Below are 27,045 nucleotides of genomic sequence, written 5' to 3'. Positions count from 1 at the left end.
GTTTCATTTTTGTTGACCCTCCTGCTGTGTTCTGGTCGAATTGGACCGATTTACAAGTTTTCTCTCTGACAAATGTAGTTAATTTCATCTGATTGTCATAAAGTTCCAGGACTTTGTCCTCACAGGGCATATGAACACACAAAATACATTTTGGTGATTTTCATTACACTTTGGGTGTTTTATTTAACGTTTGTACACCTGTGGTGTTCTCGTTCTGGGTCTGAATAGGTGAGACTACAATTAGTGTATAAAACTGAGTTCAGGCACATGTCCATTCATCAGATGGACACACTTCCTCTCCCAGACCCCCACATGCATGTTTGTTTGAACACACGCACACGCACACGCACACACACACACACACACACACACACACATACACACACACACACACACACACACCTCACTCCCCTTCGTGGTTTCCATGGCAACCCCCACCGGAACCTTTCCCCAGTAGAATCTTTCCTCCACGGAACCACACCTGTTGGCATTCTCACAAACAATCGCAACATTGTTTCAATAATATATAGAACTTTTCTCAGCTCAAGCTTAAAGCTTAAAGCTTTTTTGAGGCCTTGCTCACAATTCATTCTGTGGCAGCACAATGACCAAACGCTATACTGTATTTGATCATATCTTTGATCTTGATACTGGTGAGGAGGAGAGAGTCCTTGTTAAACTTTGACACAAAGTAGTCTGTGATAAATAGCACAACATGTTTCATCTGAGTATTTGTTATAGTCAAAATAATCCATACATTATGCTTGTTTTACTCACAAACTAGTTGTATGACCTCAGGTCAATGAGGCCTACAGGCCATCAATAGGAAATAGAAGTTAAAAAACGTGTAATGTTCATCAAACTCATTTTCCTCAGAAGCTTCTGCGTTCAACACATGTGGTGTGGTTGTGGTTATGCTTAGATGTATTCTCCAGACCAATGCATAGGGAATTGTTGATATGTTGTCCTCAAAATTATATAGGATACATTTTCTTCGAAGAAAAGTGCTAACAATGCATTTTACCACCTTTCTTTAGTGTTTTCACCGATTGAAAGATGAAAAAAAAGTATTTATCCACAATCGACTATGTGACAGGTCCTGGAGTGTCTTAACTAAACAAAACCCAAACATATGACCTGATTAGAAAAACCTGGTCACATCACAGCCTTTATAAAACAGTTTTTAACACATTATCTATCTCTATGTCACACCCAGAGTATTTTACCTGTTTAGGTTAGCCTATCAGATCAGGGAAAAACTGTTTAGGTTAGCCTACCAGATCAGGGAAAAACTGTTTAGGTTAGCCTACCAGATCAGGGAAAAACTGTTTAGGTTAGCCTACCAGATCAGGGAAAAACTGTTTAGGTTAGCCTACCAGATCAGGGAAAAAACTGTTTAGGTTAGCCTACCAGATCAGGGAAAAACTGTTTAGGTTAGCCTATCAGATCAGGAAAAAAACTCTGGGCCCCAGGAATTGGATGCGTTAGATTTGTTGTGTATAAAGTCCATGTTCAGTTCCGTTTCCTGATTCATTTCAATCGGGATGGATTTACAACGGATTTTGATTCGAAGTACTGCTTGATTCTCGTCGAACGTCCTTATTTGTTCTCCTGTGTGTTTAAAATGAGAAAAACATCCCAATAGGAATAGTTCCTCACATTCTGTGCCAGGCCCCCCTATCGTTTTAGACTCATTATTTAGCGACCCGAAGAGAGAACAGCAACACACGGGTTCATTACATTAGAGGCAACTGAGCTCCAATATAAACTAGAGATTTGGCAGCTCCGTCTTCTCTGTGGTCTACATAGCAATTATATGGGAAATGAGAATAGTGGGCTTTGATGTGATTTAATGATAAACAATCTTGAAACAGTAGAAAGAAAGAGATTTTATGCTGTATTTATTTGCATGACAATCTGAGTCTAGTCTATGGATGGAAATCAATCCTTCATTTTTTGATTGATTCAGATTCAGAAACACAACAAAGATTATTAAAGAACGTTTCCCCCTGGTCAAGATGAGTCAGTCCTTTTAGTATTTTATGAAATAGTTTAGGAAACAAAATGGCTGAATTGACATGAATGTTTCCATTGTGGTAAATTAAAGGCCATTGTTGAGGAAGACTGTCCGTCGCTGTGTTGGCTCCACTTACAGTAAGAATGGAGAGGAAATGATGGATCCTAGGAGTGTGTGTGTGTGTGTGTGTGTGTGTGTGTGTGTGTGTGTGTGTGTGTGTGTGTGTGTGTGTGTGTGTGTGTGTGTGTGTGTGTGTGTGTGTGTGTGTGTGTGTGTGTGTATGGCTCTCCTGTGTAGAGTTCATACCAGGACAAGAAACTCCTCTTTGACCCACTCCAACCTCTGGCATCCTCCTCTTCAGGCCTCCTGACCATAACTCTTCTCCAGAGTCTCTTTTCTCCCTCCCTCCCTCCCTCCCTCCCTCCCTCCCTCCCTCCCTCCCTCCCTCCCTCCCTCCCTCCCTCCCTCCCTCCCTCGACCTACTCACCCCCTCCCTCTGCCTCCCTCCCCACTCCTTCCTCTCTCCTCTACCTCTTAACCTACTCACCCTTTCTCTCTGCCTCCCTCCCTGCTCTCTCTTCTGCCTCTCGACCTACTCACTCCTCCCTCCCTGCTCTCTCTTCTGCCTCTCGACCTACTCACTCCTCCCTCCTCTCTCCTCTGCCTCTCGACCTGCTCACTCCTCTCTCCTCTCTCCTCTGCTCATGAGTTGGTTATTTAGTAGGGTCACAGTAGAGTTATCTGTCAGGTGAGCTGGTTAGTTAGTAGGGTTACAGTAGAGTTATCTGTCAGGTGAGCTGGTTAGTTAGCAGGGTCACAGTAGAGTTATCTGACAGATGAGCTGGTTAGTTAGTTACTTGCCTAGTTAAACATTTTTATATATCCCCTGGTTTTCACTTTGTTCCTCTCACTTGTACCTCACCAGTAGGAGGGAATATGTTTGTAGACTTCCTGTATGTTTCTTACTCTGTCCATAAGCAAAAAAATAATAATTGGTCCACACATGAAAATATGAATTTTATTTGTATATTCTCTTTCACTGCCTCTGTGTTCCAGGGTGACGGCCCAGCGCAGTATTGAGGATGCTGAGGAGATAGAGCGGGAACGGAGACGAAGGGCCAGGGAGAGACAGGGAGACCAGGACCCACACACCCACACTGGCCCAGCCAGCACCACCAGCCCCACACCGGACAATGGGCTCCTGGAGCTATATCCAATGTAAGTCACAAAGCTGAATGAAGGCTAACAGCCAACACTTTCCTGCTGTAGAATCCTACAATAGAACATACTGCTCTGGTTATCGTAGACTGCACTAGGGTGTAAGACGAGACATCCCACACCAGTCTTGTTGTCATCTGTAGCAGCTGAGTAGCTCAAGTCATGTTTGTAACGCATGACGTGAACTGCTTACTGTAGTGGCGCAACGGTCTAAGGCACTGCATCTCATTGCTAGAGGCGTCACTACGGACGCGCTGGTTCGATCCTGGGCTGTATCACAACCCGGCCGTGATTGGGAGTCCCATATGACGGGGTACAATTGCCCCAGCTTCATCCGGGTTAGGGATTGGCCGGGGTAGGCTGTCTTTGTAAATAAGAATTTGTTCTTAACTGACTTGCCTAGTTAAATTAAGGTAAATTAAAAATATATAAAAAATAAAAATGTCTCAATGGTGCTGATTAGACTGTAGGTAATCTGACTGATGTCTCAATGGTGCTGATTAGACTGTAGGTAATCTGACTGATGTCTCAATGGTGCTGATTAGACTATAGGTAATCTGACTGATGTCTCAATGGTGCTGAATAGACTGTAGGTAATCTGACTGATGTCTCAATGGTGCTGAATAGACTGTAGGTAATCTGACTGATGTCTCAATGGTGCTGATTAGACTGTAGGTAATCTGACTGATGTCTCAATGGTGCTGATTAGACTGTAGGTAATCTGACTGATGTCTCAATGGTGCTGATTAGACTGTAGGTAATCTGACTGATGTCTCAATGGTGCTGATTAGACTGTAGGTAATCTGACTGACGTCTCAATGGTGCTGATTAGACTGTAGGTAATCTGACTGATGTCTAAATGGTGCTGATTAGACTGTAGGTAATCTGATTGATGTCTCAATGGTGCTGATTAGACTGTAGGTAATCTGACTGATGTCTCAATGGTGCTGATTAGACTGTAGGTAATCTGACTGATGTCTCAATGGTGCTGATTAGACTGTAGGTAATCTGACTGATGTCTCAATGGTGCTGATTAGACTGTAGGTAATCTGACTGATGTCTCAATGGTGCTGATTAGACTGTAGGTAATCTGACTGATGTCTCAATGGTGCTGATTGGACTGTATGTAATCTGACTGATGTCTCAATGGTGCTGATTGGACTGTAGGTAATCTGACTGATGTCTCAATGGTGCTGATTGGACTGTAGGTAATCTGACTGATGTCTCAATGGTGCTGATTGGACTGTAGGTAATCTGACTGATGTCTCAATGGTGCTGATTGAACTGTAGGTAATCTGACTGATGTCTCAATGGTGCTGAATAGACTGTAGGTAATCTGACTGATGTCTAAATGGTGCTGAATAGACTGTAGGTAATCTTGATGTCTCAATGGTGCTGATTAGACTGTAGATAATCTGATTGATGTCTCAATGGTGCTGAATAGACTGTAGGTAATATGACTAATGTCTCAATGGTGCTGATTGGACTGTAGGTAATCTGACTGATGTCTCAATGGTGCTGATTAGACTGTAGATAATCTGACTGATGTCTTAATGGTGCTGATTAGACTGTAGGTAATCTGACTGATGTCTCAATGGTGCTGAATAGACTGTAGGTAATCTGACTGACGTCTCAATGGTGCTGATTAGACTGTAGGTAATCTGACTGACGTCTCAATGGTGCTGTTTAGACTGTAGGTAATCTGACTGATGTCTAAATGGTGCTGATTAGACTGTAGGTAATCTGACTGATGTCTCAATGGTGCTGATTAGACTGTAGGTAATCTGACTGATGTCTCAATGGTGCTGAATAGACTGTGGGTAATCTGACTGATGTCTCAATGGTGCTGATTGGACTGTAGGTAATCTGACTGATGTCTCAATGGTGCTGATTGGACTGTAGGTAATCTGACTGATGTCTCAATGGTGCTGATTGGACTGTAGGTAATCTGATTGATGTCTCAATGGTGCTGATTGGACTGTAGGTAATCTGACTGATGTCTCAATGGTGCTGATTGAACTGTAGGTAATCTGACTGATGTCTCAATGGTGCTGAATAGACTGTAGGTAATCTGACTGATGTCTCAATGGTGCTGAATAGACTGTAGGTAATCTGACTGATGTCTCAATGGTGCTGATTAGACTGTAGGTAATCTTGATGTCTCAATGGTGCTGATTAGACTGTAGATAATCTGATTGATGTCTCAATGGTGCTGATTAGACTGTAGGTAATCTGACTGATGTCTCAATGGTGCTGATTGGACTGTAGGTAATCTGACTGATGTCTCAATGGTGCTGATTAGACTGTAGGTAATCTGACTGATGTCTTAATGGTGCTGATTAGACTGTAGGTAATCTGACTGATGTCTCAATGGTGCTGAATAGACTGTAGGTAATCTGACCGACGTCTCAATGGCGCTGATTAGACTGTAGGTAATCTGACTGACGTCTCAATGGTGCTGATTAGACTGTAGGTAATCTGACTGATGTCTAAATGGTGCTGATTAGACTGTAGGTAATCTGACTGATGTCTCAATGGTGCTGATTAGACTGTAGGTAATCTGACTGATGTCTCAATGGTGCTGATTAGACTGTAGGTAATCTGACTGATGTCTCAATGGTGCTGATTAGACTGTAGGTAATCTGACTGATGTCTCAATGGTGCTGATTAGACTGTAGGTAATCTGACTGATGTCTCAATGGTGCTGATTAGTCTGTAGGTCGTCTGACTGATGTCTCAATGGTGCTGATTAGACTGTAGGTCGTCTGACTGATGTCTCATGGGTGCTGATTAGACTGTAGGTCGTCTGACTGATGTCTCAATGGTGTTGAATAGACTGTAGGGAAACAAGACAACATCAGCTAGCGTTCGCTAATGAAGTGCTGTCACGTATCCTATCAGGGCTTACAGTATATAGACCCGGGCTGTGTCTCAATGGACCTGGGCTGTGTCCCGTAATGACTCCCTGTTTACTATATAGTGTACAGGTTTGACCGGAGCCCTTGGGGAATAGGGTGCTATTAGGGTTGCAGCCTTCAGTGTGCTGTGCTATTGGTTTTAAATGCCCTGTCAGTGTTGATGTGTACGACTCTAGATATGAAGGGAGAGACACTGCTCTACCCAGGGGGAGGCATTGAGCTGATCAGGAAAGGACGTTGACATTGCTTATCTACTGTTAGGCCTTACATAGTGAGTGAGTGAGTGAGTGAGTGAGTGAGTGAGTGAGTGAGTGAGTGAGTGAGTGAGCGAGCGTGCGTGTGTGTGTTTGTGCATTCATGTGTGTGCATGTGTGTGAGCCATGTTCCTCCACAACAGGTCTATTGTATTGAATCAATGGTTTCCTCTTAAAGATGTGTGGTAATTTAGGCTATTACTTCTTGTTCCCTTGGTTACTCAAATATATTGGTGACTCAAACCTACTGGTGACTCAAACCTACTGGTGACTCAAACCTACTGGTGACTCAAACCTACTGGTGACTCAAACCTACTGGTTACTCAAACCTATTGGTGACTCAAACCTATTGGTGACTCAAACCTACTGGTGACTCAAACCTACTGGTGACTCAAACCTACTGGTGACTCAAACCTATTGGTGACTCAAACCTACTGGTGACTCAAACCTACTGGTGACTCAAACCTATTGGTGACTCAAACCTACTGGTGACTCAAACCTACTGGTGACTCAAACCTACTGGTTACTCAAACTTACTGGTGACTCAAACCTACTGGTGACTCAAACCTACTGGTGACTCAAACCTACTGGTGACTCAAACCTATTGGTGACTCAAACCTACTGGTGACTCAAACCTACTGGTGACTCAAACCTATTGGTGACTCAAACCTACTGGTGACTCAAACCTATTGGTGACTCAAACATATTTTTGATGATGGACTCATTACGAGTTTTTGCAAGGTTGCTACATTTCTAGTTAAGAAAAATCTAGTTAAAGAAACATCTGCAGGTGTGTGGTGGTGGTTTCAAATGTTACACAGGAAATAAATGGTCCTTTATCCAGAATATTTTTTATTTTTTTACCAGAGATCTAATTACGCTACATTCTTAGAAAAAAGAGTTCCAAAAGGATTCTTCGGCTGTCCCCATAAGAGAACCCTTTTTGGTTCCAGGTGGAACCGCTTTTAGTTCCAGGCGGAACCCTTTATAGTTCCAGGCGGAACCCTTTATAGTTCCAGGCGGAACCCTTTATAGTTCCAGGCGGAACCCTTTATAGTTCCAGGCGGAACCCTTTATAGTTCCAGGCGGAACCCTTTTTGGTTCCAGGCGGAACCCTTTTTGGTTCCATGTTATTATGCTACTTGTTCATGTTTTAATGCACTTCTATGCAGCACATTAATAAATCAACCTAAACTATATTTATTTTTGCTTTGTTGCAACAATGAGAAACGAGAAATGACAGAAGGCCGGGGCTACAGGAAGAGAGCATGCCTTCGTCCCAAAGGGCACCCTATCCCCTGTGTAGTGCACTACTACATAGGGCTCTGGTGAAAAGTAGTGCACGACTACATCGGGCTCTGGTCTAAAGTAGTGCACTACTACATAGGGCTCTGGTGAAAAGTAGTGCACTATATGGTGAATAGGGCTCTGGTCTAAAGTAGTGCACTATTTAGGGAAATGGGTGCCATTTGGGATACAGCCCATAGCTCACTCAGAGGAAACAGGATGCAGCAGTGGCGTCCGTTCCGTTGGCAGCGAGGTCGGTCGTTCAGTTTTGTGTATGTTTCCATGGACACAGTACATGTGTGTCCTGTTGCCATGACGCTGAGCCAAAGTCCCTGGGGTCCGGCTAACACCTGTCATCTGCTGGGCTAAACTGAAGCAAACAGGAAAACGCTCATCCAGAGGCAGCGCTCCTAGTGGCCGGGGACTTTAATGCAGGGAAACTTAAATCAGTTTTACCTCATTTATATCAGCATGTAAAAATGTGCAACCAGAGGGAAGAAAATTGTCATCGACGGGGCTGTAGTGGAGCAGGTTGAGAGCTTTAAGTTCCTTGGCTTCCACATCACCAACAAACTAACATGGTCCAAACACACCAAGACAATTGTGAAGAGGGTACGACAAAACCTATTCCCCTTCGGGAGACTGAAAAGATTTGGCATGGGTCCTCAGATCCTCAAAAGGTTCTACAGCTGCACCATTGAGAGCATCCTGACGACTGCCTAGTATGGCAACTGCACGGCCTCCGACCTCAAGGCACTACAGAGGGTAGTGTGTACGCCCCATCCCCCCCACCCCCCATGCTGCTGCTACTCTGTTATTATCTATGCATAGTCACTTTAGTAACTTTACCTAAATGTACATATTACCTCGACACCGGTGCCCCGCACATTGACATTGACTGTACCGGTGCCCCCTATATACAGCCCCCTATATACAGCCCCCTATATACAGCCCCCTATATACAGTCTCACTATTGTTATTTATTGCTGCTCTTTAATTATTTGTTTGTCTTATCTCTTACTTTTTTTGTGTTTTTCTTAAAACTGCATAGTTGGTTAATTAAGGGCTTGTAAGTAAGCATTTCACTGTAAGGTCTACACCGGTTGTATTTGGCGCATGTGACAAATACAATTTGATTTGACACACACACACACACACTCGGCTGCTGTAGGCTGACTGCAGGTGTTTGGCTGTAAAGACTCACTTCCTGTGACCGCTGCCTGTCCCCTGACCTCTCTACAGTACCTGACCCCCTCTGTCTTTTCCCCTTTCAACATTGTGCTGACCGCTAACAATATTACAGAAGCCACCTGATTGTTTTCACAGTGGTTAGCAGCTAGCACGTTTAGCCACCTGGTGTTTTGGTGCCCTTGAGGTGAGGCAGACAATCAACTATTGGCTTCAAGATGGATGTCCTACGTAACAAACTATGAAGAAAAAAATCATATTTCTAAAAACAGTTGTCTAATATGTACACTACCGTTCAAAAGTTTGGGGTCACTAAGAAAAACAATTGTCCATTAAAATAACATCAAATTGATAAGAAATACAGTGTAGACATTGTTAATGTTGTAAATGACTATTGTAGCTGGAAATGGCAGATTTTTTATGGAATATCTACAAAGACATACAGAGGCCCATTATCAGAAACCATCACTCCTGTGTTCCAATGTGTGTTAGCTAAACCACGTTTTTAATTTTAAAAGGCGAATTGATCATTACAAAACACATTTGCAACTATGTTAGCACAGCTGAAAACTGTTGTTCTGATTAAAGAAGCAATAAAACGGACCTTCTTTAGACTAGTTGAGTATCTGGAGCATCAGCATTTGTGGGTTTGATTACAGGCTCCAAATGGCCAGAAACAAAGAACCTTCTTCTGAAACTCATCAGTCTATTCTTGATCTATTCTTGTTGTTGCAAGAAATTTCCAAGAAACTGAAGACTTTGCTGAAGACAATGCTGTGTACTACTCCTTTCACAGGACAGCGGAAACTGTCTCTAAACAGAATAGAAAGAGGAGTGGGAGGCCCCGGTGCATAACTAAGCAAGAGGACAAGTACAATAGAGGGTCTAGTTTGAGAAACAGACACCTCACAAGTCCTCAACTGGCAGCTTCATTAAATAGTAGCCGCAAAACACCAGTCTCAACGTCAACAGTGAAGAGGCGACTCCGGGATGCTGGCCTTTCAGGCAGAGTTGCAAAGAAAAAGCCATATCTCAGACTGGCCAATAAAAACACAAGATTAATTAAGATGGAGAGGAACTCTGCCTAGAAGGCCAGCATCCCGGAGTCGCCTCTTCACTGTACAATGCAGCTTCCTGTACTGGTTACATCTCTACCTCCAGTAGAGGAATGAGCACTGTGTTCAACAATGACTGGTTTACAGCTCTACCTCCTGTTACTACTAGAGGAATGAGCACTGTGTTCAACAATGACTGGTTTACAGCTCTACCTCCTGTTACTACTAGAGGAATGAGCACTGTGTTCAACAATGACTGGTTTACAGCTCTACCTCCAGTTACTGCTAGAGGAATGAGCACTGTGTTCAACAATGACTGGTTTACAGCTCTACCTCCAGTTACTGATAGAGGAATGAGCTCTGTGTTCAACAATGACTGGTTACAGCTCTACCTCCAGTTACTGCTAGAGGAATGAGCACTGTGTTCAACAATGACTGGTTACATTTATACCTCCAGTTACTGATAGAGGAATGAGCACTGTGTTCAACAATGACTGGTTACATCTATACCTCCAGTTACTGATAGAGGAATGAGCACTGTGCTCAACAATGACTGGTTACAGCTCTACCTCCACTCCAGTTACTGATAGAGGAATGAGCACTGTGTTCAACAATGACTGGTTACATCTATACCTCCAGTTACTGCTAGAGGAATGAGCGATGTGTTCAACAATGACTGGTTACATCTCTACCCCCAGTTACTGATAGAGGAATGAGCACTGTGTTCAACAATGACTGGTTACATCTCTACCTCCAGTTACTACTAGAGGAATGAGCACTGTGTTCAACAATGACTGGTTACATCTCTACCTCCAGTTACTGATAGAGGAAGGAGCACTGTGTTCAACAATGACTGGTTACATCTCTACCTCCAGTTACTGATAGAGGAATGAGCACTGTGTTCAACAATGACTGGTTACATCTCTACCTCCAGTTACTGCTAGAGGAATGAGCACTGTGTTCAACAATGACTGGTTACAGCTCTACCTCCAGTTACTGCTAGAGGAATGAGCACTGTGTTCAACAATGACTGGTTACATTTATACCTCCAGTTACTGATAGAGGAATGAGCACTGTGTTCAACAATGACTGGTTACATCTATACCTCCAGTTACTGATAGAGGAATGAGCACTGTTTTCAACAATGACTGGTTACAGCTCTACCTCCACTCCAGTTACTGATAGAGGAATGAGCACTGTGTTCAACAATGACTGGTTACATCTATACATCCAGTTACTGATAGAGGAATGAGCACTGTGTTCAACAATGACTGGTTACATCTATACCTCCAGTTACTGCTAGAGGAATGAGCGATGTGTTCAACAATGACTGGTTACATCTCTACCTCCAGTTACTGATAGAGGAATGAGCACTGTGTTCAACAATGACTGGTTACATCTCTACCTCCAGTTACTGATAGAGGAATGAGCACTCTGTTCAACAATGACTGGTTACATCTATACCTCCAGTTACTGATAGAGGAATGAGCACTGTGTTCAACAATGACTGGTTACATCTCTACCTCCAGTTACTGATAGAGGAATGAGCACTGTGTTCAACAATGACTGGTTACATCTCTACCTCCAGTTACTGCTAGAGGAATGAGCACTGTGTTCAACAATGACTGGTTACATCTATACCTCCAGTTACTACTAGAGGAATGAGCACTGTGTTCAACAATGACTGGTTACATCTATACCTCCAGTTACTGATAGAGGAATGAGCTCTGTGCTCAACAATGACTGGTTACATCTATACCTCCAGTTACTGATAGAGGAATGAGCTCTGTGCTCAACAATGACTGTTAAGGTGGGTTAAAATGACAAATCATCAAATCCATAAAACATTATTCAACATTAAGACACGACCACTGAAAATTACTAATCTGAACCACTTACTACTTCAACTTTTTTTTGAATTTAATAGATGGAACCTGCATCTTTTTATGTTCACTACAACAAATATTCATGTTCAAGTTAATTCAATCATTTTAATTCAGAATACTTAATTTAATGGAAAAATGAATTTAATGGGGAAAACTTAATTTAATGGAAAATAGTGAACAAAACACAAAACATTTTAGTATGTACAACTTCTAAAGATAACCATATGGGTGCTGATGTCACTTTACGTTTTGAATACTGATATACTTTGAGTTGGGTTTACTACAACGGTTCTAGGCATCGGGAGTTAGCAGAACTGATATACTTTGAGTTGGGTTTACTACAACGGTTCTAGGCAACGGGAGTTAGCAGAACTGATATACTTTAAGTTGGGTTTACTACAACGGTTCTACACAACGGGAGTTAGCAGAACTGATATACTTTGAGTTGGGTTTACTACAATGGTTCTAGGCATCGGGAGTTAGCAGAACTGATATACTTTGAGTTGGGTTTACTACAACGGTTCTAGGCATCGGGAGTTAGCAGAACTGATATACTTTGAGTTGGGTTTACTACAATGGTTCTAGGCATCGGGAGTTAGCAGAACTGATATACTTTGAGTTGGGTTTACTAAAAACGGTTCTAGGCAACGGGAGTTAGCAGAACTGATATACTTTGAGTTGGGTTTACTACAACGGTTCTAGACAACGGGAGTTAGCAGAACTGATATACTTTGAGTTGGGTTTACTAAAAACGGTTCTAGGCAACGGGAGTTAGCAGAACTGATATACTTTGAGTTGGGTTTACTACAATGGTTCTAGGCATCGGGAGTTAGCAGAACTGATATACTTTGAGTTGGGTTTACTAAAAACGGTTCTAGGCAACGGGAGTTAGCAGAACTGATATACTTTGAGTTGGGTTTACTACAAACGGTTCTAGGCATCGGGAGTTAGCAGAACTGATATACTTTGAGTTGGGTTTACTACAACGGTTCTAGACAACGGGAGTTAGCAGAACTGATATACTTTGAGTTGGGTTTACTACAACGGTTCGAGGCAACGGGAGTTAGCAGAACTGATATACTTTGAGTTGGGTTTACTACAACGGTTCTAGGCATCGGGAGTTAGCAGAACTGATATACTTTGAGTTGGGTTTACTACAACGGTTCTAGGCATCGGGAGTTAGCAGAACTGATATACTTTGAGTTGGGTTTACTAAAAACGGTTCTAGGCAACGGGAGTTAGCAGAACTGATATACTTTGAGTTGGGTTTACTACAAACGGTTCTAGGCATCGGGAGTTAGCAGAACTGATATACTTTGAGTTGGGTTTACTACAACGGTTCTAGACAACGGGAGTTAGCAGAACTGATATACTTTGAGTTGGGTTTACTACAACGGTTCGAGGCAACGGGAGTTAGCAGAACTGATATACTTTGAGTTGGGTTTACTACAACGGTTCTAGGCATCGGGAGTTAGCAGAACTGATATACTTTGAGTTGGGTTTACTACAACGGTTCTAGGCAACGGGAGTTAGCAGAACTGATATACTTTGAGTAGGGTTTACTACAACGGTTCTAGGCATCGGGAGTTAGCAGAACTGATATACTTTGAGTTGGGTTTACTACAACGGTTCTAGGCATCGGGAGTTAGCAGAACTGATATACTTTGAGTTGGGTTTACTACAATGGTTCTAGGCATCGGGAGTTAGCAGAACTGATATACTTTGAGTTGGGTTTACTAAAAACGGTTCTAGGCAACGGGAGTTAGCAGAACTGATATACTTTGAGTTGGGTTTACTACAACGGTTCTAGACAACGGGAGTTAGCAGAACTGATATACTTTGAGTTGGGTTTACTAAAACGGTTCTAGGCATCGGGAGTTAGCAGAACTGATATACTTTGAGTTGGGTTTACTAAAAACGGTTCGAGGCATCGGGAGTTAGCAGAACTGATATACTTTGAGTTGGGTTTACTACAACGGTTCTAGACAATGGGAGTTAGCAGAACTGATATACTTTGAGTTGGGTTTACTAAAAACGGTTCTAGGCAACGGGAGTTAGCAGAACTGATATACTTTGAGTTGGGTTTACTACAACGGTTCTAGGCAACGGGAGTTAGCAGAACTGATATACTTTGAGTAGGGTTTACTACAACGGTTCTAGGCATCGGGAGTTAGCAGAACTGATATACTTTGAGTAGGGTTTACTACAACGGTTCTAGGCAACGGGAGTTAGCAGAACTGATATACTTTGAGTTGGGTTTCCTACAATGGTTCTAGGCATTGGGAGTTAGCAGAACTGATATACTTTGAGTAGGGTTTACTACAATGGTTCTAGGCATCGGGAGTTAGCAGAACTGATATACTTTGAGTTGGGTTTCCTACAATGGTTCTAGGCATTGGGAGTTAGCAGAACTAATGACTTTTTACACTGTGTTAATAAACAGTTAGGAATTTAGCCGAATTAGTCTGTTTTGAATTCAGTTGACAATGCATTAGGTTGAAGTGTTGAAGGCTGTAAGTATTGTCTGTCTTTTTCGAGGGTCGACCTGGCCATCTCTCGGCCTGGATAACCCTGTCCTTATAGGTCATTACTCTTGAAGGAAATGTTGAATACAGCACTATATTTCTGTAGTGGCAAGATAGATTTCTGTTAAACAGTTAGAAATGACTGGATCACCTTTAGGTTTGACTTGTTATTAACAATTGTACCTGTCTCTTCAGGTGTGAGAGTGAGCTGAAGGCTAGTGGCTGCCAGTTGGCTCTGGAGGAGGACGAGGGCTTCAGTGACTGGACCCAGAGGTTGGAGAAACGCAGACAGCGCCACCTGGAGGAACAGGAGTCCTCGGAGGACCATCAGCCCCAGCAGCAGCAGAATCAGTCCCAGCAGCATGAACCCCAGCAGCATCACCCCCAGCAGCAGCATCAACCCCAGCAGCATCACCCCCAGCAGCAGCAGAATCAGCCCCAGCAGCATCAACCCCAGCAGCATCACCCCCAGCAGCAGCAGCAGCCCCAGCTGCTCAGGCTAAACAGAGCCTCCCCAATCAGACCCTGCTTGAAGACATGTCCTGGACCTGGGCCCGAGGAGAGGGAGGAGAAGGAGGTAGAGTGGGAACGAAGAGCCAGCAACAAGACACAAGACACTTCAAGAAGAGCAACAGATGACAAGGTAGAGTTACGATTGTGTATATCCCGTGCTGTATCCAATCATCACTCAAGTCACAGTGTCGTCTTTATTCACGGCAAGGCAAAGAGGGGAAAGCTGATGTTTGGGCTGTGATGCCAAACTTGACCGCCAATGACGTTTGATGGCAAAAGTCAAATTGAACTATAAAGTGTTCTTCTGAATGCTCTGTTTTGTTTTTTAGGTCGCGGAGAAGAAGAAATCTGAGCTGAAGATCTCCTACACCTCTAAAGTCATGAGACACGTCAACAGCAACGGGGAAGCAGCTGGGGCGGAAGTGACCTCATACCTAGTTGCAGGGAAACTGTCTCCAAGGTAACACACCTAAAATAGTCTATATGTGTGTCCAAAATGGCGCTCGAATCCTTAAATAGAGCCTCATCTGGCCAAAAGTAGTGCACTATATAGGGATTAGGGTGCCATTTGGCTGGCCTAAAGTAGTGCACTATAACCGGAATAGGGTGCCATTTGGCTGGTCTAAAGTAGTGCACTATAACAGGAATAGGGTGCCAATTGGCTGGCCTAAAGTAGTGCACTATAATGGGAAAGGGGTAACATTTAGCTAGTCTAAAGTAGTGCACTATAACGGGAATAGGGTGCCATTTGTCTGGTCAAAAGTAGTGCACTATCAAGGGAATAGGGTGCAATTTGGCTGGCCTAAAGTAGTGCACAATAATGGGAATAGGGTGCCATTTGGCTGGCCTAAAGTAGTGCACTATAATGGGAATAGGGTTCCATTTAGCTGGTCTAAAGTAGTGCACTATAATGGGAATAGGGTGCCATTTGGTTGGCCTAAAGTAGTGCACTATAACGGGAATAGGGTGCCATTTTGCTGGCCTAAAGTAGTGCACTATAACAGGAATAGGGTGCCATTTGTTTGGTCTAAAGTAGTGCACTATCAAGGGAATTAGGGTGCCATTTTGGACACCGATTCAGACTGGGGCCAGATCTCACTATTGTAATGTCCAAATTCAATTTAAAGAGGAGGAGAACTCAACACAAAGACTGAAGCTGTCTGAGTTTCTTTATTTATAGTTTCCTTGGTTTCAGTCTTATCTTCCTGCTACAGATGGAGGATCTTAATTTGAGCCAGTTTTCTACAGCAGGAAAATAATCCCGCAGCAACAGGAAATGTGAATTATAGGGTGGATTATTATTAATGGACATTTTTGAAGAGGTTGATACATCATTCTTAAGGATAAATCAAGTCTGAAATTGTTAAAGGGAAATTACAAACTTCAGAAGCCTTTTTAAACCTCAAATAAACTAGACGTTTTACATTTCCTGCGTTGCAGGAAAGCTCTCCTGCAACACGGCGATCAAATTAAAATGTATGGGTGATCGCTTGTAGAGAGAGAATCATAACTTCTGTAAAGCATCTATCAGTTCCTACTTCATACTGAACTGAAAAAGAGGCATGACAAGATCAGTGACTCTCATCACTTCCTGTATGGGCTAGCTCAACATCCTTCCTTAATTTAACCAAGCCTTAAGAGTGAGCTACTATCGGGTGTTGAGACACAGCTAGAGACACAGATAGAGATGGCTGAGACACAGATAGTCATGGATGAGACACAGATAGTCTTGGATGAGACACAGGAAGACATGGCTGAGACACAGATAGTCATGACTGAGACACAGATAGTCATGACTGAGACACAGATAGTATTCGATGAGACACAGGAAGACATGGCTGAGACACAGCTAGAGACACAGATAGAGATGGCTGAGACACAGATAGTCAAGACTGAGACACAGATAGTCATGGAGGAGACACAGAAAGAGATGGATGACACCCCGAAAGACATGGTTGAGACACAGATAGTCTTGGACGAGACACCAAAAGACAAGGATGAGACACAGAAAGAGATGGATGAGACACCGAAAGACATGGATGAGACACCGAAAGACATGGATGAGACACAGATAGTCTTGGACGAGACACCAAAAGACATGGATGAGACACAGAAAGAGATAGATGAGACACCGAAAGAGATGGATGAGACACCGAAAGAGATGGATGAGACACGTACTTCTTCCTTGTTTGTCACTGAAGGAGACAGGTAAACATTTCAAAGCAAACTGAGGGAATCTTGTGGATTGATAAGATGAGACCTGTCCAAAGTAGTTAATAACTACAGCAGTGGAGATATTAGAAGGTGTTACATTTATAATGCAGTTTGATCATAGTGAGAGACGGAGCAGCTTCCCCCAACCTGTCCTCTAACTTTGGACTTTACTTTCATCCTCTCCTCTCCTCTCCTCTCCTCTCCTCTCCTCTCCTCTCCTCTCCTCTCCTCTCCTCTCCTCTCCTCTCCTCTCCTCTCCTCTCCTCTCCTCTCTTCTCCTCTCCTCTAGTCGTAGTGGCAGCTTGGGAGGGCAGAGACAGGAGGAGGTGGATGGAGAGGTTCCCGGGGGGCAGCTGGAGACAGAGAAGACACCAGGCCAGGGACAGGGCACCCTGGAACAGCTGAGACAGAGACAGCAGGAGGACCAGGAGGAGATGGAGGAGTTGAACCGCAGGAGAGAGGAGAAACGCAGAGCCAGGGAGGAGGAGGAGCACCAGAGAGAGAAAGAGGAGCAGCACAGACAGGAACAGGAGGAGGTGAGACCTGGGTCCGTTATAATGAATGAACAGGGGGGTCAGATCCTAGACCAGCACTCCTACTCTGAGACTGGTATGTACACTATCTGTGTGTGTGTATATGCATGTCGCTGCATGTTGGTAACACTTCCTATGAACACCCTCTTCATAATGCATTGTTAGCACTTTTCTAACACCTTGTGAGCTCTGACATAATGCGTTATAATGCATTATAATGCACAACATGCACGACAGAGGTCAGTTCAGGCTCATGTACAGTGGGGCAATAAATTATTTAGTCAGCCACCAATTGTGCAAGTTCTCCCACTTAAAAAGATGAGAGAGGCCTGTAATTTTCATCATAGGCACACTTCAACTATGACAGACAAAATGAGAAAAAAAATCCAGAAAATCACATTGTATGATTTTTATTTTTTTTGAATTTTACCCCTTTTTCTCCCCAATTTCGTAGTATCCAATTGTTGTAGTAGCTACTATCTTGTCTCATCGCTACAACTCCCGTACGGGCTCGGGAGAGACGAAGGTTGAAAGTCATGCGTCCTCCGATACACAACCAACCAAGCCGCTGCTTCTTTAACACAGCGCACATCCAACCCGGAAGCCAGCCGCACCAATGCGCCGGAGGAAACACCGTGCACCTGGCCACCTTGGCTAGCGTACACTGCGCCCAGCCCGCCACAGGAGTCGCTGGTGCGCGATGAGACAAGGACACCCCTACCGACCAAGCCCTCCCTAACCCGGGCGACGCTAGGCCAATTGTGCGTCGCCCCACGGACCTCCCGGTCGCGGCACATTGTATGATTTTTAATGAATTTATTTGCATATTATGGTGGAAAATAAGTATTTGGTCAATAACAAAAGTTTATCTCAATACTTTGTTATATACCCTTTATTGGCAATGACAGAGGTCAAACATTTTCTGTATGTCTTCACAAGGTTTTCACACACTGTTGCTGGTATTTTGGCCCATTCCTCCATGCAGATCTCATCTAGAGCAGTGATGTTTTGGGGCTGTTGCTGGGCAACACAGACTTTCAACTCCCTCCAAAGATTTACTATGGGGTTGAGATCTGGAAGACCACTCCAGGACCTTGAAATGCTTCTTACGAAGCCACTCCTTCATTGCCGGCAGTGTGTTTGGGATCATTGTCATGCTGAAAGACCCAGCCACGTTTCATCTTCAATTCCCTTGCTGATGGAAGGAGGTTTTCACTCAAAATCTCACGATACATGGCCCCATTCATTCTTTCCTTTACACGGATCAGTCGTCCTGGTCCCTTTGCAGAAAAACAGCCCCAAAGCATGATGTTTCCACCCCCGTGCTTCACATAAGGTATGGTGTTCTTTGGATACAACTCAACATCTTTGTCCTCCAAACACGATGAGTTGAGTTTTTACCAAAAAGTTATATTTTGGTTTCATCTGACCATATGACATTCTCCCAATCTTCTTCTGGATCACCCAAATGCTCTCTAGCAAACTTCAGACGGGCCTGGACATGTACTGGCTTAAGCAGGGGGACACGTCTGGCACTGCAGGATTTGAGTCCCTGGCGGCGTAGTGTGTTACTGATGGTAGGCTTTGTTACTTTGGTCCCAGCTCTCTGCAGGTCATTCACTAGGTCCCCCCATGTGGTTCTGGGATTTTTGCTCACCGTTCTTGTGATCATTTTGACCCCACGGGGTGAGATCTTGCGTGGAGCCCCAGATCGAGGGAGATTATCAGTGGTCTTGTATGTCTTCCATTTCCTAATAATTGCTCCCACAGTTGATTTCTTCAAACCAAGCTGCTTACCTATTGCAGATTCAGTCTTCCCAGCCGGGTGCAGGTCTACAATTTTGTTTCTGGTGTCCTTTGACAGCTCTTTGGTCTTGGCCATAGTGGAGTTTGGAGTGTGACTGTTTGAGGTTGTGGTCAGGTGTCTTTTATACTGATAACAAGTTCAAACAGGTGCCATTAATACAGGTAACGAGTGGAGGACAGAGGAGCCTCTTAAGAAGAAGTTACAGGTCTGTGAGAGCCAGAAATCTTGCTTGTTTGTAGGTGACCAAATACTTATTTTCCACCATAATTTGCAAATAAATTCATTAAAAATCCTACAATGTGATTTTCTGGATTTTTTTCTTCTCTCTTTGTCTGTCATAGTTGAAGTGTACCTATGATGAAAATTACAGGCCTCTCTCATCTTTTTAAGTGGGAGAACTTGCACAATTGGTGGCTGACTAAATACTTGTTTACCCCACTGTATGTGTATGTGTGTTGTTCTGATGTAGTTTCTCTGTCTACAGGAGGAGAAGAAGAGGGGTGTGTTGTTCTGATGTAATTTCTCCGTCTGCAGGAGGAGAAGAAGAGGGGTGTGTTGTTCTAATGTAATTTCTCTGTCTGCAGGAGGAGAGGAAGAGGGGTGTGTTGTTCTAATGTAATTTCTCTGTCTGCAGGAGGAGAGGAAGAGGGGTGTGTTGTTCTAATGTAATTTCTCCGTCTACAGGAGGAGAGGAAGAGGGGTGTGTTGTTCTGATGTAGTTTCTCTGTCTACAGGAGGAGAAGAAGAGGGGTGTGTTGTTCTGATGTAGTTTCTCTGTCTACAGGAGGAGAGGAAGAGGGGTGTGTTGTTCTGATGTAGTTTCTCTGTCTACAAGAGGAGAAGAAGAGGGGTGTGTTGTTCTAATGTAATTTCTCCGTCTGCAGGAGGAGAAGAAGAGGGGTGTGTTGTTCTAATGTAATTTCTCCGTCTGCAGGAGGAGAAGAAGAGGGGTGTGTTGTTCTAATGTAATTTCTCCGTCTACAGGAGGAGAAGAAGAGGGGTGTGTTGTTCTAATGTAATTTCTCCGTCTGCAGGAGGAGAAGAAGAGGGGTGTGTTGTTCTAATGTAATTTCTCCGTCTACAGGAGGAGAAGAAGAGGGGTGTGTTGTTCTAATGTAATTTCTCCGTCTGCAGGAGGAGAGGAAGAGGGTGAAAGACGGAATAGAGAGTAGGAGGATGGCGGCTTCAGAGAGAAGGATGAAGAACCTCAGTATTTCCAGCATTGAGGGAGACGAGTCCTTCAGCCCCTTCAGTCCCATGAGCCCCACCTTCAAGGTACTACTGATGTCCCGGTATCTATCTATCAATCTATCAATCAATCAAATCAATCACATAACTTCAAGGTACTACTGATGTCCCGGTATCTATCTATCAATCTATCAATCAATCAAATCAATCACATAACTTCAAGGTACTACTGATGTCCCGGTATCAATCAATCAATCAATCACATAACTTCAAGATACTTCTGATGTCCCATATAATTTACCACCATACACATCACCTTGTCATTCCCCTATCACCTAACCACATGCCCACAGTTGTAGAGAAAATGATTTTTATTAGAACCAAAAAGGTTTCAATGGATTTCTTCATATACAGGATGTAGCCCCTGAAAACCTTAATAGGATGTATTTCACAGCATATTTGTCCCCTTTCTGTTCACTCTGCCATGCCGACTCACACATGTCTGCCACTGTGTTCTGTTCCCATGCTTCATGCCGTCCTACCAGAAACTCCTCCTTCTGTTTTACCCAGTAAGTTGTCGACTGTCTGTAAGTGCAGTGTGTGGATGGATATAACTGTGTTGGCTCTGTGATGTGAAGTGAGAGTCCTGTATGGTCTGTGGTGGTATGACAGGTAACATGAGTCTCTACTTAGAGTCTGATGTCAGTATGACTATTCACACTGGCTTCCTTTGGGTTCCGTTTTTGAACATGGTTCATTTTGTTTTCAGAAAATGTTTTCAACACTCCTTCTCAGACAGAAATGAACCGTGACAGATTTGAAAACAAACCTTCTAGTCTGAAGATTTTTTTTTTTTACTAACTACTAAATGTAAAATACTTTCAAAATCAACTCTTTGATGAGCAAAACAGTTTGTTTTCTCAATCTTATCGTAGAAACACAAAAGACAATATTGACTACAGGATCACTTCTCTACATTTTTCTTCTCTCACTTGGTGTCATCACACCCCCACACCACCTCTCCACCTCTTGCATGTCATGTTGACACATCATCCTATATTTCTTCACCTTGATGTTTTTTGTGTGTTTTTCACGCTTCCTGTGTTGAAAGCATTTAGAGAGTTTTAGGCTGTGTTCTAACGTCCATTCTAGTCTACCTCTTAGAATCCCCGCCCCCAATACTCTGCTTTATTCTAAGAACTATGTCACTATGGATACTGGAACAGAGCCTTTGTGTACCTTCCAAATGGAACCCTATTCCCTTTATAGTACACTACCGTTGACCAGGACCCATAGGGTGCCAAGAATAGGGTTCCATTGGGGACACAGATGTTGTGTTGTGCTCTGTGTGTAGCTGCATGTGGTCAGCTTTCCTTAAACACTCCAACACTTCACGGACCGGCATGGGTTAATTCATGTCTTCATGGGTAAATTCATGTCTTCATGGGTTAATTCATGTCTTCATGGGTTAATTCATGTCTTTATGGGTTAATTCATGTCTTCGTGGGTAAATTCATGTCTTCATGGGTAAATTCATGTCTTCATGGGTTAATTCATGTCTTTGTGGGTTAATTCATGTCTTCATGGGTTAATTCATGTCTTCATGGGTTAATTCATGTCTTCATGGGTTAATTCATGTCTTCATGGGTAAATTCATGTCTTCATGGGTAAATTCATGTCTTCATGGGTTAATTCATGTCTTCATGGGTTAATTCATGTCTTCATGGGTAAATTCATGACTTCGTGGGTTAATTCATGTCTTCGTGGGTTAATTCATGTCTTCGTGGGTTAATTCATGTCTTCGTGGGTTAATTCATGTCTTTGTGGGTTAATTCATGTCTTCATGGGTAAATTCATGTCTTCATGGGTAAAATCATGTCTTCATGGGTTAATTCATGTCTTCATGGGTTAATTCATGTCTTCATGGGTTAATTCATGTCTTCATGGGTAAATTCATGTCTTCATGGGTAAATTCATGTCTTCATTGGTAAATTCATGTCTTCATGGGTACATTCATGTCTTCATGGGTAAATTCATGTCTTCATGGGTTAATTCATGTCTTCATGGGTAAATTAATGTCTTCATGGGTAAATTCATGTCTTCATTGGTAAATTCATGTCTTCATGGGTACATTCATGTCTTCATGGGTTAATTCATGTCTTCATGGTTTAATTCATGTCTTCATGGGTAAATTCATGTCTTCATGGGTTAATTCATGTCTTCATGGGTAAATTCATGTCTTCGTGGGTTAATTAATGTCTTCATGGGTTAATTCATGTCTTCAAGGGTTAATAAAACATATATGGGCTAATTCATGTTTTTATGGGAAAGCACCCGACTTTCTTTTTTGGCTCACAGCTAAATAGGATGTAACAGACGTTTGCATTGCTCAATAGCAACCTCGCTAATGTGCCAACTGTTGAGTCATAACCAATGAAGTGACTCACTCAATCCAATGTTTTCTGTGCTTCTGTTAAACCAGTAAAACACTAGTAATACTTCTATTACAAGTAGGAGTGGAGCTGCGGTCTAAAACACTGCATCTCAGTGCTTGATGTGTCACTACAGACACCCTGGTTTGATTCCAGGCTGCATCACAACCGGCCGTGATTGGGAGTCCCACAGGGCGGCGCACAATTGGCCAAGCGTCGTCCAGGTTTGGGTTTGGCCGGTGTAGGCCGTCACTGTAAATAAGAATTTATTCTTAACTGACTTGCCTCGTTTAATAAAGGTTCAATGAAAAAAAATGTACAAACAAATATATTTTCCTCTAAAATCAATCGGACAAAACACAAAGATTATTAGCCAACTATTAGGAAAATAAACCTTTTCGACCGTGGAAAAGTGTTCCTCTCACTGTACGTATCATTCAGATTAATGACCTTATATATTATCGTGTTTCTTGGCACGCCGTTAGCAGTGTAAAAGTCATCTGAAAAGAAACTGTCTGCAGCAGTGGCGTTGGCTTGTGTCTTTCCTGTCATCAATGTGCTTCCCTGTGATGTGTGTCCTTCCAGAATGACACCGAGGAGAGGATGATGTCTGAGAATACCTGCACGGTGAGTTTCACCTTGGAGACCCAGGGTTCCAGAGGACAAACGTATTTCAGAACATTTAATCCAAATCAAACTATTCTGTTGTTGTTTTAGATTTTGACCCCCCCCGCGTTAGATTCTGACCCCCCCGTGTTAGATTCTGTCCCCCCCGTGTTAGATTCTGTCCCCCCCGTGTTAGATTCTGTCCCCCCCGTGTTAGATTCTGTCCCCCCCGTGTTAGATTCTGCCCCCCCTGTTAGATTCTGTTCCCCCCCTGTTAGAGTCTGTCCCCCCCCTGTTAGATTCTGGTCCCCCCCTTGTTAGATTCTGTTCACTCCCCCCTGTTAGATTCTGCCCCTCCCTGTTAGATTCTGTTTCCCCCCCTGTTAGATTCTGTTTCCCCCCCTGTTAGATTCTGTTTCCCCCCCGTGTTAGATTCTGTCCCCCCCGTGTTAGATTCTGTCCCCCCCGTGTTAGATTCTGTTCTCCCCCCCGTGTTAGATTCTGTCCCCCCCGTGTTAGATTCTGTCCCCCCCCGTGTTAGATTCTTTCCCCCCCTGTTAGATTCTGTCCCCCACTGTTAGATTCTGTTCCCCCCCGTGTTAGATTGATCCACCCCCTTGTTAGATTCTGTCCCCCCCTTGTTAGATTCTGTCCCCCCCGTGTTCGATTCTGTCGTCCCCCCGTGTTAGATTCTGTCCCCCCCGTGTTAGATTCTGTTGTCCCCCCGGGTTAGATTCTATCCCCCCGTGTTAGATTCTGTCGTCCCCCCGTGTTAGATTCTGTCCCCCCCGTGTTAGATTCTGTCCCCCCCGTGTTAGATTCTGTTCCCCCCCGTGTTAGATTCTGTCCCCCCCGTGTTAGATTCTGTCCCCCCCGTGTTAGATTCTTTCCCCCCCTGTTAGATTCTGTCCCCCACTGTTAGATTCTGTTCCCCCCCGTGTTAGATTGACCCCCCCCCTTGTTAGATTCTGTCCCCCCCTTGTTAGATTCTGTCCCCCCCGTGTTCGATTCTGTCGTCCCCCCGTGTTAGATTCTGTCCCCCCCGTGTTAGATTCTGTTGTCCCCCCGGGTTAGATTCTATCCCCCCGTGTTAGATTCTGTCGTCCCCCCGTGTTAGATTCTGTCCCCCCCGTGTTAGATTCTGTTGTCCCCCGGGTTAGATTCTATCCCCCCGTGTTAGATTCTGTCGTCCCCCCGTGTTAGATTCTGTCCCCCCCGTGTTAGATTCTGTTGTCCCCCCGGGTTAGATTCTATCCCCCCGTGTTAGATTGAGTCCCCCCCTGTTAGATTCTGTTCCCTGTTTGCTTTTATAACTAAAACGAAAGGAAATATTTCTAATAAATGTCAAGGAATCACCAGCATGATATTTGTTGTTGTATACGATGCATTACAACAGAGATCCGGTTCGATTTTTACTTCAAATGTAATACAAGAGTGAATCTGAATCTGAAGAGGGGAAACATAATATAACAGAACACAGAATGATTCTGTTCTGGAACGTTGACCCCATGCAGGGGTCATTCCAGGTTAAAGGTCACCACGGGGTTAACTGTGACACAAAGGTTTCCCTTCTGTTGTGTTCCGTGTGATCGTAACGTGACACCACTTGTCAGCTGTCTGTCTTTTTTTTTTTATGTCATTCTGCGCTTCATACAAACTCAGCTCTTGTTTTTAGCCTGGTCCCAGATCTGTTGGTGCTGTCTTGCCAAATATAGACATTTTCATGCAGCAATGACCATATGAGTTGGCAAGACAACCCAAACAGATCCGCGACCAAGCGTTCCTGTTTCACCTTCCCTCCAAAGACCTTCTGAGCCATTGTTGCTACATCATCAACAGGAAGGTGTCCTTATTGTGAGCCATGCTGATGGATAATATGTTGACAACTTCAAGGGGAAGATTGTTCCATTCAACTTACTGTGTGGCCCCTACATACACCTTTAACAGGTCATGACAGTATTATACACCTTTAACAGGTCATGACAGTATTATATACCTTTAACAGGTCATGACAGTATTATACACCTTTACCAGGTCATGACAGTATTATATACCTTTAACAGGTCATGACAGTATTATACACCTTTAACAGGTCATGACAGTATTATACACCTTTATCAAGTCATGACAGTATTATACACCTATAACAGGTCATGACAGTATTATATACCTTTAACAGGTCATGACAGTATTATACACCTTTACCAGGTCATGACAGTATTATACACCTTTACCAAGTCATGACAGTATTATACACCTATAACAGGTCATGACAGTACCTTTACCAGGTCATGACAGTATTATATACCTTTAACAGGTCATGACAGTATTATACACCTTTACCAAGTCATGACAGTATTATACACCTATAACAGGTCATGACAGTACCTTTACCAGGTCATGACAGTATTATATACCTTTAACAGGTCATGACAGTATTATATACCTTTAACAGGTCATGACAGTATTATATACCTATACCAGGTCATGACAGTACTATACACCTTTACCAAGTCATGACAGTATTATACACCTTTACCAGGTCATGACAGTATTATACACCTCTAACAGGTCATGACAGTATTATACACCTATAACAGGTCATGACAGTACTATACACCTATAACAGGTCATGACAGTACCTTTATCAGGTCATGACAGTACTATACATCTTTAACAGGTCATGACAGTACTATACACCTATAACAGGTCATGACAGTACTATACACCTATACCAGGTCATGACAGTACTATACACATTTACCAGGTCATGCCAGTATTATACACCTATATCAGGGCATGAAAGTACCTTTACCAGGTCATGACAGTACCTTTAACAGGTCATGACAGTATTATACACCTTTACCAGGTCATGACAGTATTATACACCTATATCAGGTCATGACAGTACCTTTACCAGGTCATGACAGTACCTTTAACAGGTCATGACAGTACTATACACCTATACCAGGTCATGACAGTATTATACATCTTTAACAGGTCATGGCAGTACTATACACATTTAACAGGTCATGGCAGTACCATACACCTTTACCAGGTCATGACAGTACCTTTATTAGGTCATGACAGTATTATACACCTTTACCAGGTCATGACAGTACCTTTATCAGGTCATGACAGTACCTTTATTAGGTCATGGCAGTACTATACACCTTTACCAGGTCATGACAGTACCTTTATCAGGTAATGACAGTACCTTTATTAGGTCATGGCAGTACTATACACCTTTACCAGGTCATGGCAGTACTATACACCTTTACCAGGTCATGACAGTACCTATACCAGGTCATGACAGTATTATACATCTTTAACAGGTCATGACAGTATTATACACCTTTATCAGGTCATGACAGTATTATACACCTTTACCAGGTCATGACAGT

At 43.3% G+C, this 27,045-nt stretch overlaps 1 protein-coding gene across 5 annotated transcripts in view; it reads left to right on the top strand.

The window, feature by feature from the left end:
- LOC139411779 (non-muscle caldesmon-like) overlaps window positions 1-27,045 on the top strand; it is a 72,355-nt gene that overhangs the window by 14,509 nt on the left and 30,801 nt on the right. The window contains exons 2-8 of one of the 5 annotated variants that reach the window (XM_071158520.1): window positions 3,074-3,235; window positions 14,544-14,700; window positions 14,785-14,991; window positions 15,191-15,321; window positions 17,365-17,611; window positions 20,550-20,690; window positions 23,621-23,662. In XM_071158520.1, the coding sequence (XP_071014621.1) occupies window positions 3,074-3,235; window positions 14,544-14,700; window positions 14,785-14,991; window positions 15,191-15,321; window positions 17,365-17,611; window positions 20,550-20,690; window positions 23,621-23,662 (1,087 nt within the window). Of the gene's footprint in view, window positions 1-3,073; window positions 3,236-14,543; window positions 14,992-15,190; window positions 15,322-16,056; window positions 17,070-17,364; window positions 17,612-20,549; window positions 20,691-23,620; window positions 23,663-27,045 lie in introns of those variants that run through there. The other 4 variants (XM_071158518.1, XM_071158519.1, XM_071158521.1 and 1 more) reach the window with 4 other exon arrangements.

Source organism: Oncorhynchus clarkii, chromosome 6, assembly GCF_045791955.1.
Source record: "Oncorhynchus clarkii lewisi isolate Uvic-CL-2024 chromosome 6, UVic_Ocla_1.0, whole genome shotgun sequence".
Classification (NCBI taxonomy): domain Eukaryota; kingdom Metazoa; phylum Chordata; class Actinopteri; order Salmoniformes; family Salmonidae; genus Oncorhynchus; species Oncorhynchus clarkii.
This window is presented reverse-complemented; position numbering and strand designations above follow the sequence as displayed.